Source organism: Lontra canadensis, unplaced genomic scaffold (genome assembly GCF_010015895.1).
Source record: "Lontra canadensis isolate GAN:19392208 unplaced genomic scaffold, GSC_riverotter_1.0 scaffold8, whole genome shotgun sequence".
In the NCBI taxonomy this organism is placed as follows: domain Eukaryota; kingdom Metazoa; phylum Chordata; class Mammalia; order Carnivora; family Mustelidae; genus Lontra; species Lontra canadensis.
Window position 1 is genome coordinate 7,188,313 of NW_022631002.1, and position 15,910 is coordinate 7,204,222.

General features: G+C 39.9%; 1 protein-coding gene across 1 annotated transcript in view; it reads left to right on the plus strand.

The window, feature by feature from the left end:
- The window catches only part of CDYL2 (chromodomain Y like 2), a 157,817-nt gene that overhangs the window by 91,224 nt on the left and 50,683 nt on the right, over positions 1 to 15,910 (plus strand). The window contains exon 2 of the mRNA XM_032853909.1: positions 15,046 to 15,634. Coding sequence (XP_032709800.1) covers positions 15,046 to 15,634 — 589 coding nt within the window. The remainder of the gene's footprint in view (positions 1 to 15,045; positions 15,635 to 15,910) is intronic.

Consider the following 15,910-nt stretch of genomic DNA (forward strand, 5'->3'; position numbering starts at 1 on the left):
TTACCCTGCTTCGCATGTAGTTTGATGATCTTGTGACACTGTATTCCCATTTCCCTTCCCCTTCTGTCTTACTCTTATCTAACATGTTACTTTAACATTTGCCAGGAACAAACAGTACATTCCTGCTCTTTTTACTTAAGACACTCATTTAACTTTAGAGCAATTCAAGGTAATGAAAACTTTTTATTTTTACCTTCATTTATCCCACTGTCTTTGTTATTTCTTTGTGTAGATCCAAGTTTCTGTTTGGTGTCCTATTTCTTTATCTGAAGAACTTCTTCAACATTCTATGTAGAGTGGGTGTGCTGGTGATGAAGTCTCTTAGTTTCTATTTGAGATCTTTCTTTTTCTTATGAAAGATATTTTTGCTGGATACCAAGTTGTTGATTGACAATTTTTTTTTTAAAAATCACTTTGAAGATACTATTCTTTGTGTTCTGTCACGCATGGTTTTTGGTAAGAAGTCTGATATAATTCTTATTTTTGTTTTTTGCTATGAAATGTCTCCTTTTTCTCTGATGGCAAGATTTTCTCTCTGCTATTTCTTTTTCTGTGGTTTCAGTATCATATGACTTGGTATATTGTATTATATTGTGTTCTTTTGTGGGAAAGCATTTATCCTGCTCTGTGTTTTCTGAACTCTGCATTAGTGGTTTGGTATTATCATTAATTTTGAACTTTTTGGCTACTCATATTTCAAATATTTCTTCTGCCCATTATCCCTTTCTTCTCCCTCTGAGATTCCAATGATATGCATATTAGAGTATTTGGTTTCATTCTACGGATCTTACATACCTTTTTTTCTCCCTACTTTTTAAATTTGTCTTTCAATTTGGATAATTTCTATAGATCTACTTTCACATTTTCTGATTTTTTTTTCCCTTAGGTATGCTGAGTCTGCCAGTCACTCTGTCAACTGTAATCCTCATCTCTTTTATTATAATCTTGATTTCTGCATTTTTATTTGATTTTTTTTATAGTTTCTTTAACTCCACTGAATTTTCTCATCTGATCCTGCATTTTTCACCTTCTCCATTAGAGCTGGGGTCCAGAAGCACCCACTCAAGGTACCATCTTCATTATCTCTCTACTAGCATCTGAGACTTTGAGCTAGTTGTTTTTTTTACTCAGTATCCATTCTCTGATGAGTTCTAGACCAGTCAGGAACATAGGTTTGTCTGGATCTTTGTTGTTGTTGTGAAGTGGGGAGTGGTGCTTTTTTCCAGTTCCACATTTTGAGTAGAAATTAGAAGCCAGACCATAGATTATTCTTCTGTCAATTTTTTTGTTGTTGATTCAGAATTTTATTAGAACAAATTAGAAATTATGGACTGTGTGATTTCTGTTCTGTTTTTCTAGTATATTGAGATTTGCCTTGCAGGATAATACATACTTGTTTTTGTGAGTAATTAATGCATATTTGTAAAGAATGTGTAGTTTCCTTCTGGAACAAAGTTGATAGTGAATTATTTGCTAAACTTTTTCAGTTCTAGTCAAGTCAAATTTTTTCTATTATCTCACATTTTCTAGAGATAGAAGATGTGTAATCATATTATCTACAGAGCATAATAATTTGACCCTTTTTTTCTATATTCACATCTCCTTTTCCTATTTAATATTTTCTTGTGCTGTTCTTTTCACCCAAAATAGCTTAATAATGAAAACATTGTATATATCTTTGTTTTGATCTTGACTTCAGTGGGAGTACCTATTAAATTTTACTATTAACATTGAGGTAAACTACTAATTTAATATAGCTCTTCTTTGTCATATCTATTTTAAGTCCTTTTTTTGTAGGGGGAGATGGTCTGGAATGAATTTATAATTTGGGAAATTGAGTTAATACATTTATTAAGAGCGTGTCATTTTTCCTTCTTTTACCAATTAATGTGAAACTTATCTCAGTACTTTTAAAATTCTACCATCTGTAACTTCAAGATATTTTATTCTTTAAACATTTTATTTCTTTCTGTTTTCTAGTTCCATTTAAGACATTTGTATTCTGTTGATCAGTGGGATTGTTATATAGATTTTTATTGTTACGCTATCATTTTCGAGACTTTTCACAAAGGCAAGAGTAGATTTGTTCAGTAGATTTTGGAAGCTTTCCATTTTTTTCTCAATGCACTAAAATAATATCTGTTACTATTGGAACTACCGATGTCTTAAATATCTGAAAGATTCTTGGGTAGACTAATTTAAGTTAGAACCTTTTCTTAGGAATTTGTTTAGTGACTACTCATTTTTTTCCTGGAGTTATCGTTCTGTTTAGATATTTAATTTTAGTAACTGTATCTGTTTCTTTCCAATGTCAGTTTCTTCTGAGTCATTTTTGCTAATGCACATATTATTTTATAATATGCATTTCACTTCATATTCCAAACTTTTCAGTATGTTAGAATACATAGTATTGCATGAATTTAATTTACATTTGTTATATTGTTTCATTTCTGTTTCATTCATTTTATTTGTATTTACTCTATTTCTTCTTCAGTGAGATTAATCAGTAATTCATCTATTTTATTCCCTTGTCTCAAGGATCAGTTGTTATAATATACTGTTTTGATTTCTTTGTCATTTCCTTTACTGTACATTTTTTAAGATATTTTCTTAGTGGTACTATGGGATTTACCATTAACATCCTAAGTTTCAATATCAGTGTAGCTTCAATATTACAGAAAAACTCTGCTTATATATAGCTCCCTCCCACTGTTTTTATTATCACTAATTATATCTTTATATAGTATACCCATTAACATAAATATATAATTATTGCTCAGTGCATTTATCTTAAGTCATATAGGAAATAATAAGTTGTGAATGAAAAATACAGTAATTCTGGATTTTATATCTACTTATTGGTTTTCTGCAGTTTGCTCTTTCTTTATACAGCTTCAATTTATTGTCTGTTATCTTTTAATTTTAGCCTAAAGGACTCCTGTTAGCATATTTTTTAAGGCAAGTCTACTAGTGATACTATTACCTTAGTTTTTGTTTATCTGGGGATATCATAATTTTTCTTTCATTTTTGGAGGGTAGTTTTGTCAAATGTAAAATTCTTGGTTGACAGCTTTTTCTCTCAGCATTTTAATGTGATTCTACTGTCCTCTGGTCTCCATCATTCCTGATGAGAAACTGACTCTTAATCTTATTGAGGATTTCTTGGACATGAGGTGTTTCTCTCTTGCTGCCTTTAAGTTTCTCTCTTTGGAGTTGTCTTTGAACTATCTAATTATAATGTGTCTCTTGTAGATCTCTTTGAGATTATCCTACTTGGAATTTGTTGAACTTCTTGAATGTATAGACTTACATATCTCATAAAATTTGGAGTTTTTGCTCTTATTTCTTCAAATATTCTTTCTGCCCCTTTTCCTCCTCTCTTTCTAGAATACCCATTGTTTATATGTTATTAACCTTGATGGAGTTTTACAGATCTCTTGGGTTGTGTTTATTTTATTTTTTCTTCATTTTTTCCTTTCTGCTCAGACTGGATAATTTCAGTTGAGCTGTCTTCAAGTTGACTGATTCTTCCTTCTGCCTGCTTAAATCTTCTACAAAAACTCTCTGGTGACATTTTCATTTAAGTTATTATACTTTTCAGATCTCAAATTTCTTTTTGGTTCCTTTTTATGATTTTTAAAATCTCTGTTGATGTTTTCTATTTGTTGAGATATTGTTACCCTGGCTTCACCTCTTTGTCCTTGTTTTCCTCTACTTCCTTGAGTGTATTTAAGACAGTTGATTTGAAGCCTTTGTCTACCAAGTCCCATGTCTGTCCTTCCTCAGTGATAGTCTGCTAATTTCTTCTGTTAATGGGTCACATTTCCTGCTTTATTTTTGTTTTTATTTTTTTTAAAGATTTTATTTGTTTGAAAGAGCAGAGCAAGAGAGAGAGAGAGAGAGACCACACAATGGGGAAGGGACAGAGGGAGAGGGAGAAGCAAATTACCTGCTGATAAGGGAGCATAATGTGTGGCTTGATACCAGGACCCTGGGATCATGACATGAGCCAAAGGCAGACAGTTAACTAACTGAGCCACCCAGGTGCCCCTTTCCTGTTTGTTTTAATGTTTCATAGCTTTTTGTTGGAAATTGGGCAGTTAGATTGTAGGTAACTCTGGAAATCAGATTCCTCCCTGTTCTCAGAGTTTCTTTTTGTTTCTTCTTGTGAGTTGTTACTCTTTGTTTAGAGACCTCTCAGAGCTCTTTTTGTAAAATCTGTATTCATAATCATGTGTGGTTTATGAAGTTTCTGTTCCTTTAGCTTATGTTAATCTAGTTGTGACAGATTTCCTTGTATTCCAGGAGAAATAAAAATAGAAATAAAGAGAAAGAGAGAAAGGACGAAAGAAAGAAGAAAGAAAGAGAAAGAATGAAGGAGAGAAAGACTGATTCTCCTAGACTCTGTTGGGACATTCCTTTACTGCTCAGCCAGGCCATTCACTTGTCCTTGCACTAAGCCTAGAGATCAGCCAGAAGTGAAAATTGTAGAGCTGTCTCAAGTCTTTCCCCAGAATGTAGTCTGCCCTGGGCAAGTGCTTAGATTTTAAGTTTCCAGTATACATGGGCATTTTTGAATGCTTTAATTTTCTGAAGAAGCTCTCTCACTTTTCCTCCCAGGCTTTCTGTGCATCTATTGTTTGTCTCAGTGACACCCCTTTGCCCCAGTTGGCAGCAGATTGTTCATTTGCCTTACATTGTTTTGAAAGAATGACTCTGCATAGCCATTTTTCTATCCCAAGTTTCAGGAATAACAAAACAAAAGTAACTGCTCGTGTCTCTCTTTCAGGTAACCCATAGACCAGTTAGAACAAACACAATTCTTTGAGGATAGGGTCTGTTCCGCTCTCTCAAGAACCAAGGACCATGGTTCTACACTGGGAATATGGGCTGCCATATTACCACATTCAAGACTGCTGATGAGCTGGGGAATGGGAGGGCCAAGGGCAAGCAAAAGTGTTGCAAAGCTTTCCTACTATTTTTTTTTAATTTATTTGACAGAGAGAGATCAGAAGTAGGCAGAGAGGCAGGTAGAGAGAGAGACGAGGAGGAAGCAGGCTCGCTGCTGAGCAGAGATCCCAATGCGGGACTCGATCCCAGGACCCCAAGATCATGACCCGAGCTGAAGCCAGAAGCTCAACCCACTGAGCCACCCAGGCGCCCCCTCCTTTCCTACTATTTTTAAGTTGTGTTTTTCTTGATTCAGTGTTTGTGTGGTTGCTATAAACTTTGTTTTCCAGAATTCTTAAAGAGTTGATTCTGACTTTTTTGAATCATTTTTCAGTGTTTCTTTGGAGACACAGGTTTTTGGAGCTGCCTACTCTTCCATTTTGCCCTTTATTTTAGTTTTTTGAATGTTAGTAGTTTCAGCTTTTGTATGTTTTCTAGTTTGTTAATTTCTACTTTGATATTTATTCTTTCCTCTTACTTCCCAAGAGTGGTTTTTTCTTTTACTGATTAGTCAGAATTAATACTGAACTCTTTCCTTCTTTCCTTCCTCCTTCCCTCCCTCCCTCCCTTCATCCCAATACTTTGATAATATGTGTGTACTTAGTTTTTACTTAAAAAAAATCATTACTATAAATTTTCTTAGGTCTTTATCTGATGGTCCTGAGGGTTTTTTTCATTTATAATATTAGTTGGGATTTATTTTTAAATTGTGCTTTCATCTAGTATTATAGCATTGTCTTTGGAGAATTTAGTCTATATACAGCATTTTCTTTTTAGCATTTATTAGTTTTCTCTGATATTTTAGTACATAATCAATTTTTATAAGTGTTGTGAAAGTGGTTTTCTATAAATTTTGTAGATTTTATTTTATCTACAAATTATGAAGTTAAAGGTTTCTTTTTATACAAACCTGCAATATTTACTAGAGTGACCATCATGCTTATATTATTTGTATTTCTTATATCCCTGTTTTCCATTTGCTTTATCTCCCATGTCTGAAATATTGAGTTTAAGTCTTCAGTTCAAATAGTTTCTATCAATTTCTATTGAATTTTTTAATAATTTTTTGATCTGTTATTCACTGCAGAAAAGTTCATGCCTGTTATATATTTAGTGAGTATTTTTAATGGAGAAAATCTTCCTCTTCTATTTAATGCATTTTGCTCCTCAATTTTACATTGATGCTCTGTACAAAATTTGGTACTGCCTGATGTATCTTTGCTTACTTTTTTTTAAGATTCATCCATTCATTTTAGAAGTGAGAGAGTGTGCTTGTGCATGAATTGGGGGAGGATCAGTGGGGCAGGGAGAGAGAGAAGCCCATGCAGATCCCCAGCCATGTGGAGTCTGTTGCAGTTCTCTATCCCATGACCTCAAGATTGTGACCTGAGCTGAAATCAAGAGTTGGTCGCCCAACCAACTGAGCCATCCATCCATGTGCCCTTATCTTTGCTTATTATTTTAATTTCTTTCTTCTTTTTTTTTTTTTAAGATTTTATTTATTTGTTTGACAGAGAAAGATCACAAGTAGGCAGAGAGGCAGGCAGAGAGAGAGAGGAAAGCAGGCTCCCCGCTGAGCAGAGAGCCAAATGCGGGACTCGATTCCTGGACCCCGAGATCATGACCTGAGCCGAAGGCAGAGGCTTAACCAACCGAGCCACCCAGGCGCCCCTATTATTTTAAGTTCTATCACTAAACAAATAAATAAATGATGAGTGCTTTAAATTATTAGGTTTTATGATTGTTGTTAATATTCAGAAGCTTTTTTTAAAGTTTTAGTACAATTGTGTATACTAGATACTACACTTGTACTTTAAAAATTTAAAAAAAAAAAATTGGAGGGGTGCCTGGGTGACTCAGTCAGTTGAGTGTCTGCTTTCAGCTCAGGTTGTAATCTTAAGAGTCCTGGCGATCGAGCCCTGAGGTGGGCTCCCTGCTCAACAGGGAGTCTGCTTCTCCCTCTCCCATACCCTCTCCTCCCGGGTTGTGCGCTCGCTCTCTCTCTCTCTCTCTCTGTCAAATAAGTAAATAAAATCTAAAAACAGCCATTTGGAATAGTATTAGATTTTTAGAATTATGGAGATAGTACACAGAGTTCCCATATACCCCTTAACCAGTTTTCACAGTTAATGTACATTTTACATCATATACATCTATCAAAACTAAGAAATTAACATTGGTGCTGCATTATGAACTAAACTGTGGACTTCACCAGGATTTCACCAGTATTTTGTGAACGTCCTTTGCAGGATCTGGTCCAGCATCTGGTCATGACTTTCTCAGCACCCCTCTAATCCCAGACAGTATCCCCATCTTTGCTTTCATTACATGACCTCGACACTTCTAAATGACTGGTCGGGTGTTTTTGCTTTGTAGATTGTTTCTCAGTCTGAGTTTGTCTGATGTTTCCTCAAGAGGTAATGGGTTTGAGGCATTATACTACAGAAGAAAGTGCCCTTCTAAGTGAAGTGTGTTGGAGTATGCATGGCACCAACATGTTTTATCATGGGTGAGATAACCTTGAGCACTGGTTTGCCAGGTCTCTTCACTGTACAGCTACTGTTTCTCCCTTCATATAGTCTACTCATTAGAAAGAAGTTCTTGAGTCCTGTCACTCAAGGGGAGAGGAATTAAGCTCCATCCTCTAAAGGAGGGGTATCAATTCATGGGCATCTGTTAAAATTACCATGGTAGTTAATAAGTATATTAGTTAATAGGTATATTAGATGCTATACAAGTATCCATTTCTTTTTAAAGTTTTATCCACTAATTTTAGATCTTGGATCTGTGGATCTTGACTGTAGCAGTATTTTTCTGTGGTCTTCCAGTAGGGATTTTCCTGTTTGCCTTATTCTTTTTACATTGATTATTTGGAATTCTTCTGCAAGAAATATTGGTCTTTTCTACCCCATTTGTTTATTTATTCCAGAGTCAGCAGACTTTTTCTCTAATAAGCCAGATAGCTTTTTAGACCTGATGGGTCTATAACATTTTATACCTTACGGGTCTTGCAGTCTCTGGTACACTTTAGTGGTTTGGAACACCCACAGATAATGCATAAATAAATGGGCCTGGGTATGTTCCGAGATATCTTTATTTTTAAAAACAGGCCTTGGGCCGGATTTGGCCTGCAGGCAACTTCTGATAAGTAATTCATTTATTTATAACAGATGAACTCATGGATATTTATTTTACTCTTTGGGTTATAAATGTAGTACTATCACTATTTATTTTCTTATTCAAATTGTTCTAGCTTTGGCCACTGGGAGCTCTTTCGGTTGGTTCCTTTTGGCATTTTCCCATCACTCAAAGCTTATTTATTTAATTTTTAAATACTTTCTTATTTTCTGGCACTGCAGGATCCTTGAGGTCATTTTTTAAATGGGCGGTTATATGTATTTTGTTCCTTAGCACATGAGATATCTTCCCCTTCCTTTTCATCTGAAGGTCCACTTCACTGGTTTTAGAATTCCTAAGTTTACAATATTTATTTTTTTCAATTTTTATTCTGGTATTTTAATGTTCTCTGAAGTAAACCTGATTTTTTTCCCCAACCATTTTGGATAGGGGAGAGTTGGGGTGTGAGAGTGGGGAGTTCAATTTTTTGAAATCAAGAAGTTTTGTAGGGTACCTGGGTGGTTCAGTTGGTTAAGTGTCTGCCTTCAGCTCAGTTCACGATCTCAGGGTCCTGGGATTGAGCCCCGCATTGGGCTCTAGCTCAACGAGGGGTCTGCTTCTCCCTCTGCCCTTCCCCTCAACTCAAGATCTCTCTCAAACAAACAAACAAATAAATAAATAAAATATTTTTTAAAAAGTTTTTTAAGAAGAGGAATAAAGGAATTAAGTCAATTTATTCTCAACCTCTGCCTCCCCCATCATTGAGCTCTTTCCTTGATGTACAGACTTAAGATACAGAGATTTCTCGTGGTAGGCCTTATTCATGTTCTTGCCCCATTTTGTTTTTTTTCTCCCACCAGACTTACCTTGGTTAGATCTTTGCTGACCCTCTTGGATGTCTGTTTCTCATGTTCCATAAGGTTTTCTTTAAGAACCACTGTGTCCTTGGAAAGCTTTTCAAGTGCCTTGTCTCCCTCAGGGATTTGATTTTCTGCATGTTGGTGTTGATTCTGTCCTTTCCTGGTTCTGATGGGAATTTTATTTCTTTGCTTTGTGTTTTTCTTTTCGTTTCCTTACATCCTTTCTTATGTAAATGAGCCTTTCATTTCCGTCTCCTACTCAGCCTATTGGTTTCATTTCATCATTTACCTTTCCTTCTCTCTCTTATAAAAACAGAGCTCATATTTTCTGCCATCTTTGAAAACACGACACAAACCCTATGTAAAAATGCAGTAGTGCTTTTCCTTGTTAAAACAATTTTACCGAGAACCTTTAGTGATGATCAAGTTCTGATACGATTTAGAAATTCTCATGAGTGTGTCTGTGACTAATGTTGTTGTTGCCAGGTTTTGCCTGCATGTTCTTGATCAAAGAGAGGTCTGTCTGGTTCAGTGTTTTCCAGTTGAGGGGTGTGGGAATTTCTCTTGGTCTCTCATCACTTGGATGTTACAGAGTCCCCCCAGACTCACAGCTATTTCTCTAGTGTAGTTTTGCTGGACTGAGTGAAAAATGCTGCCTGTTTATACTGCCTTCTCGGATGAGATAATCTGAAACAATCAGTCTTCCTGACCTAAAACACCCCATACCTAGTTGCTTCCCGGTCTTGTCCTATCTTTATCCTTGCCGAGGACCTCATACCCTGAGTTGTAATAATGGGGTTCCTTTGCCTTTCTATGCCCAAGGAAGTTGTCCCAGGATGTTGGAAGGATGCAGAAAGAGAGGTCCTTGCAGGTGTGGGGCTTGAGGTCCAGAATCTGGGGATGTCTGTGGCTGGCTGCTCTGACGTATGTGTGGGCACACAGCAGGCCTGGGCCTTTTTCTTTATTCTCTCTTGTTCTTGCTCTTGGCATTCAGAGGAAAGTCATGTCTTAGTAACACTAAGTTTATCATTCTAGTCCCATAGGGCGTGGGAGGCATTCCTTCAAGAGTCTGGAAAACCTTTGGTAACCCTGGGTTTCTGAGCTACTGTAATTTCATATACTGTTCTTGTTTGGTGGGAAGCTGGAGTAGGAATATGATTGATGGTTAATCTGTTTCCATTTGAACCAACAGAATTGGAGCAGAAGGGGAGGGAGGCCCCCTTGGCAAGCTAGGAGAGTCAGGCCCAAGATGCTACTCCTAAGCCACGTATCGGTGCTTTAGGTCTTCTGTGACCTTGGCAGTGCTGAGGCAAGTGTCTGAAACTGTAGATACGCTGTCAGGGTGGGTCCTCAGCCAGGTTGGGCCTACTGGGCATGAGTGGATAGTGGGTGTAATGCACTCACTGAAAGCATGGGGTTTGGAGCCAAGATGCTTTGGGCCAAGTCTTCGCTCTCCACTGATTGTCGGAGGTGGGGTCTTAGCCAAGGGCCTTAACCTCTCGGTGCCTCAGTTTTATCCTCTGTTAAAAAAGGGAGAGAATAAAATGACCTGCCTCATTGGCTTATTTGGAAAATTGAATGAGTCTGTGTACATGATATATAGTCAATCTGTAGGTATCACATACATTTGACCCGCCTGTTAGTGGAAGGCTGAAGAGGAAGGTGGGGAGTGACCTCTCTCTACTTGGAAAGGCCTGTCCCTGGTTCAAATTTTTTCCACCTCTGAAGGCCCTATTCGGTGTTAGCTTAACTTGTTCTTTCTCATAGGAGCCTTTCCTGCCCATCTGACGTGGAGTAGCCCTGTTCCCTCCGTCACTGTTTCCTGTCTTACATTCTTTTCACTGTCACTTGTTTCCACACGTTACTTTATGCTGGCTCATTTAAGGAGTGTGTCCCCCCTGCCCCAGCCCGATGGCTTCCTCCTGGTGAGATGTGGCCCAGGGGCTGAGGACTTGGGCTGGAGACTCACGAGTGAGGGGTCCCATCTTGGCTCACCACCTACTGACTCTGTGATCCAGAGAAAGTCACCTACCTTCTCTGAGCCTCAGCTTTCTCCCATGTCCAAGGGTGAGGGTCATGCCCAGCTGCCAGCCTGGGTATGAAGGTGAAGTCTCAAAACTCATAAGTGCTCAGCACAGTTCCTGGGACAGCATGTACCAGTAAAGGTGATTATCATCATTACTGTTCCTAATGAGACAGCCATCCGCTCGTCATGGTGGTGCTGGTAATAATTGCATTGGAAGCTCCCTGTCCCCGCCTGCCATAGGAGAGTGTCTCATGCTGGCTGGGATCACAGGGAGTAAATGTTAATTAATAATTTGGCTGAACTCTGAGAAACAGTTCAAGGTTTCAGATTGCTTATCTTTGAAAGAAAGGACCTGGTAGGTGTGTGTGAGCCCATGAGTTTTTAATATCATTCATGTGTTTGTCAGTAATTACAAGGGGAGGGAATTGATGACAGTCTTCATTTGGAGGGACTGGGTTTCAGGTGGTGCAGGAGGCCTTGTGCCGGTGAGGTGGGAGAGGGCACAGGATGGGGCCACCAGAAGCTGGAGGCCCGGGTCTGTGTTTTCAGGAGGTGTGAGGTGTTAGGGGACAGCTGAGGAGGCTGGGGGAGCCTTAGCAAGACCACGTCCTAAATAACGTGGGCTTTTGTTATCACCAGTACAAATTAGAATTCTGGTTCTGTTTGAGAGTCTCCTGAGAAGAAGAGGAAAAGAGGGTCAGAAAACCTATATAGGGATGTAAAGAAGGAAATTAGGTCCCAGGAGATTGCAGGGACATGCATACTTGTATGATGGGAAATTCAGAGCCAACTTTCTTCTGAGCTCCTTGTGAGCATTTTGGTCTTTCAATAAAAGCAGTTCATTTTGTGAACCTGAAAGAAATAGTCTTTGTGAACCTATTTTACAGACGGGGAGACTGAGGCCCAGAGAAATTGGGCAACTTGCCCAGGGTCATGTGGATAGAAAGTGGCAGAGCCAATAGTTTCCCTCTACACATCAGGCTATTAGGGATGGTCCTGTTAATATTATTTGTTGTGGGGGGCACCTGGGTGGCTCAATAGGTTAGGCACCCAACTCTTGGTTTCAGCTCAAGTCACGATCTCAGGGTGGTAAGATTGAGCCCTGCACTGGGCTCCATGCCCAGTATGGAGTGTGCTTGAGATTCTCTCCTTCTCCCTCTGCCTTTCCCCCTGCTCATGTGCACACACACACTCTCTCTAGATAAATAAAGAAAATATTTTTAAAAAATACTATTTGTTGTTGGTATTGGGTTAATTTAAGTAGAAATGGCTGTCAGACTACCAGTGGCTTTGTGCATGGGACCAGAAGTGGTGGCGGTGGCCCTTCTGTTTCCCATTTGTGACTCATTCCTCCAGTAACTAGGAGGGAAGAAACCAAGTCCCCCACCCGCAGTGTGGCCCTCAGTAGCTGTGTGGACACTGTGCCCTTGCTGACTCCCCAGGCTTCTTGAGTAAGGCTGCTCAGCATAGCGATCTCCCATAATTAGAAGGACTTATGTAAGTAGGTTGACTCTCCTTCCCAGGGAGGAGTTGATTATCCTTAGGGGGTCATATTCTGCAGGGTGGAGAAACATTCTATCTCTGGATACCACCAAAGTTTGTATTCACAGGAGGATAGGCAGGATTAAGTGACCTTTATTATGGAATGAAAAACTACTTATTTGTATATTCTCCACAACCACCCTGTGAAGTAGGTGCTGTCATTTCCTCCTTGCTTGATGAATCACATGAGGCCTAAAGAGGTTTAACTTGCTCAAGAACACATAATAAAAGGCTTACCAGGAGATTTAAACCAGATAGGCTTGTTCTATAGCCTTATACTAGGTCTGTTTTGATAAGTGAGTGCCATCCATCAGTCTACACATCCGTTTCTGAACTCACGTCTTTACGCTCCCTTGCACCCATGAATCCAGTCATCTGTCCATTTATCCATCCTTGCATTCCCCCCACAATCCCACACTCCACCCATGTGTCCATCCGTCCCTCAGCCATCCATTTTTCCATCCATCCATCCATCCATCCATCCATCCATCCATCCATCCACCTGCCCACCTACCCATTGTGTTGACTGTTTGTCTAACATGGTTTTCTGCTTCATCCTGGGGAAGAAGTGTCTCCATATGCTTTCTGAAGCTGGAGACCTCCATGCCAACACAAATCCCTTAGCTCCTTAGAAATATCTGGGCTTCCTTCTGATACTCCTAGGTTGGCGTTCTTGAGAATGCTGCTATTTCGGGCAGGGCCAGGGTACTGTTCACCTTCCTCGCTCTATAAACCTGCAGAGTGTTTTTCCCTTCAAAGACCTCCAAATGTGCAAGGCTGCAGGCTCTTCTAGAAAGAAGAGACTCCGGACTTTCTGAAACATCATTACAAGTGACAACTCAGCTAGCCCCGTTCCTTGATCCAGAGATTGGGAAGCTGCATTAGTTTGGCATGGTTTTACTTTTTTAAACTGTTATAGAGTTTGTGTGATACATCTAAAAATTATGTAATAAATCTAAAACAGATGTTCACAGAGCATTTTGTAAGGAAAGGAATTTTAATAGAAATAGGCCAATTTGATTGTAGATAAATCAATTAAGGAAACCATTTAAATTGTCTCTGAAGAAGCAGTGTTATGAAGAGGCCGTATGGCCTAGCCATTTGCATATTTATTAAGTGCAAAGCAGTGAAAATCATTTAATTATTTTCCATAGCCTCTCTTGTACATCAACCATTGGGAAACAATCTCACTTTTCTACATTTTTTTTTTTAACTTTTTATTGTGGAAAATTTTAATCATAAAAATTCAGACATGTACACATAACAGTCCTATAATGGACCCCCATGCACTTAGTACTCGTCTTGAAAAATGATCAGTTAAACCTGTGTTCATTTCTTCTTTCTCACCTTGTTTTTCTACTCATGAGTTTCAAGGGCATATTCCTCGTTCATTAATTTCTTTGGGTCAGAATTCCATTGTGTTGATATTGAAATGTAATGAACTTTTGAATGTAGGTGTTTTACTTTTTCATCAAAATTTAGCTTTTAGGGGAGTAGAGCATTGGGAATTTTTTTTTTTAATTTAAAGAATTTCACATCTAGTGCAAAGTTGAAATCTTCCCCTTGACTGACCAGTTATTAGCATTAGGACTGGCATTTTTCTACATGTGCTCTCCCATGAGAATCCTTGGAAACTGGGCAGATTTTTGTACGTTTGAAGGTATGTAGACAGTGACACATGGCTTTAGACCCCAACAAATAGAGATTTAGGTCTCAACTCTTAGCCCTGCATTGGAGGCTGAGGGAGCTTACTGTGGTTGGGGGCAGAGAGGGATAATGGGCTTTGTCGATTCAAATCAGTTTTGGACAGTAAGGAAGATTTTTGTAGTTGAGAAAGTTGGCGTGGCCTTGTGATTAAGAAAATAAATCAGGGGTAAGAGTGGTTCAAATCCCAGCTCTGCCCTTATTAGCTTGGAACTTGGTTGGGTGACCTAATCTCCCTGAAGCTTCATTTCCTCCGTGTAGACTGGGGATAGAAGGAACACCTGTTTCCCTGGATTGTCGTCAAGGGAAAATGAAATGGGACCATCCGTGCCCGGTGTTTAGTACCTGGCCAATGAGTGTGACTAAGCATTCATATTATTACAAATAAGGGTACATTTAGCATAGTGCCTACCATGTAAGTGCTCCATAAATGTTACTTACCATAAGTAAGGGTGAAAAAGTCACACCAAATTGGTCTTTAAATGTCTGATTTTACTTTGGTGCAATGAAATGAATAAAGAACTTCAGTGAAAGCTCGCACTGTGATTTCAAGCAAGAGTAAACCTCGGATGGACAGGCAGATGCCACCAGCCGGGCATGGCATCACACAGTTGTCATGGGAAACAGCCGAGTGCCTCTGGTTCCATTCAGTGGTGTCCTAAAATAAGCCAGCCTTCTTGAGCACCCCTGGGAAGTGTCAGCTTCCAGTGTTGCACGGCTTGCCCCCGGGGTTGGGCAGGTGCTTCTGTTGTGAGTGTGGGCTTTGTCTTCTTGTTCCCCAGGACTAATTTCTCTCCTCTCTGCTTTCTTTCCTCTCTTTGCTCACTTTCTTATCTTGTGTCCCAGGTCGAAAGGATTGTAGACAAGAGGAAGAACAAGAAAGGGAAATGGGAGTATCTTATCCGATGGAAAGGCTACGGAAGCACGGAAGACACGTGGGAGCCAGAGCACCACCTGTTGCACTGTGAGGAGTTTATCGACGAATTCAACGGGCTGCACGTTTCCAAGGACAAACGGATCAAGTCAGGGAAGCAGGCCAGCGCCTCCAAGCTCCTGCGTGACGGCCGGGGCCCGTCGGTGGAGAAACTCTCCCACAGACCTTCAGAATCTGGGAAGAGCAAAGGGACTTCCCACAAACGGAAGCGTATCAACCCTTCCTTGTCCAAGCCAAAAAAAGGCTATTCAGCCAAGCCCCCCGCGGGAGGTGACAGGGCCACCAAGACAGTGTCTTACAGGACTACCCCCAGCGGTTTGCAGATAATGCCGCTGAAAAAGGCTCAGAATGGCATGGAGAATGGGGATGCCGGCTCTGAGAAGGACGAGAGGCACTTTGGAAATGGGTCCCACCAGCCTGGCTTGGATTTGAATGACGTGGGAGAGCAGGAGCTGGCGGAATGTGGCGTCAACCACGCGGCATTGGCAGAGAATGGGCTCGGTACGTGGCTTGCCTTTCCTTCCTCTGAGGCTTTTCATGCAGCCCAGGGAGCTCTGTAAGACCCGCCCCCTCCACCATCTACCTCCACCCCAACACCGCTGACCCTTAGCTAGGTAGTAATTCCCCTTCTATCTCTCTCACCGAGGGCAATGTGGCCTTGGTCGTAGGCCCGCGCTGGTTACAGGCACCTGTGCCCAGGGCGGGGGCGGGGAGGCCAAGCCACTGAGGCTCCAGCCAAGGCCTATAATGGGCTGAAAATTCCTGACTGCTGGAACA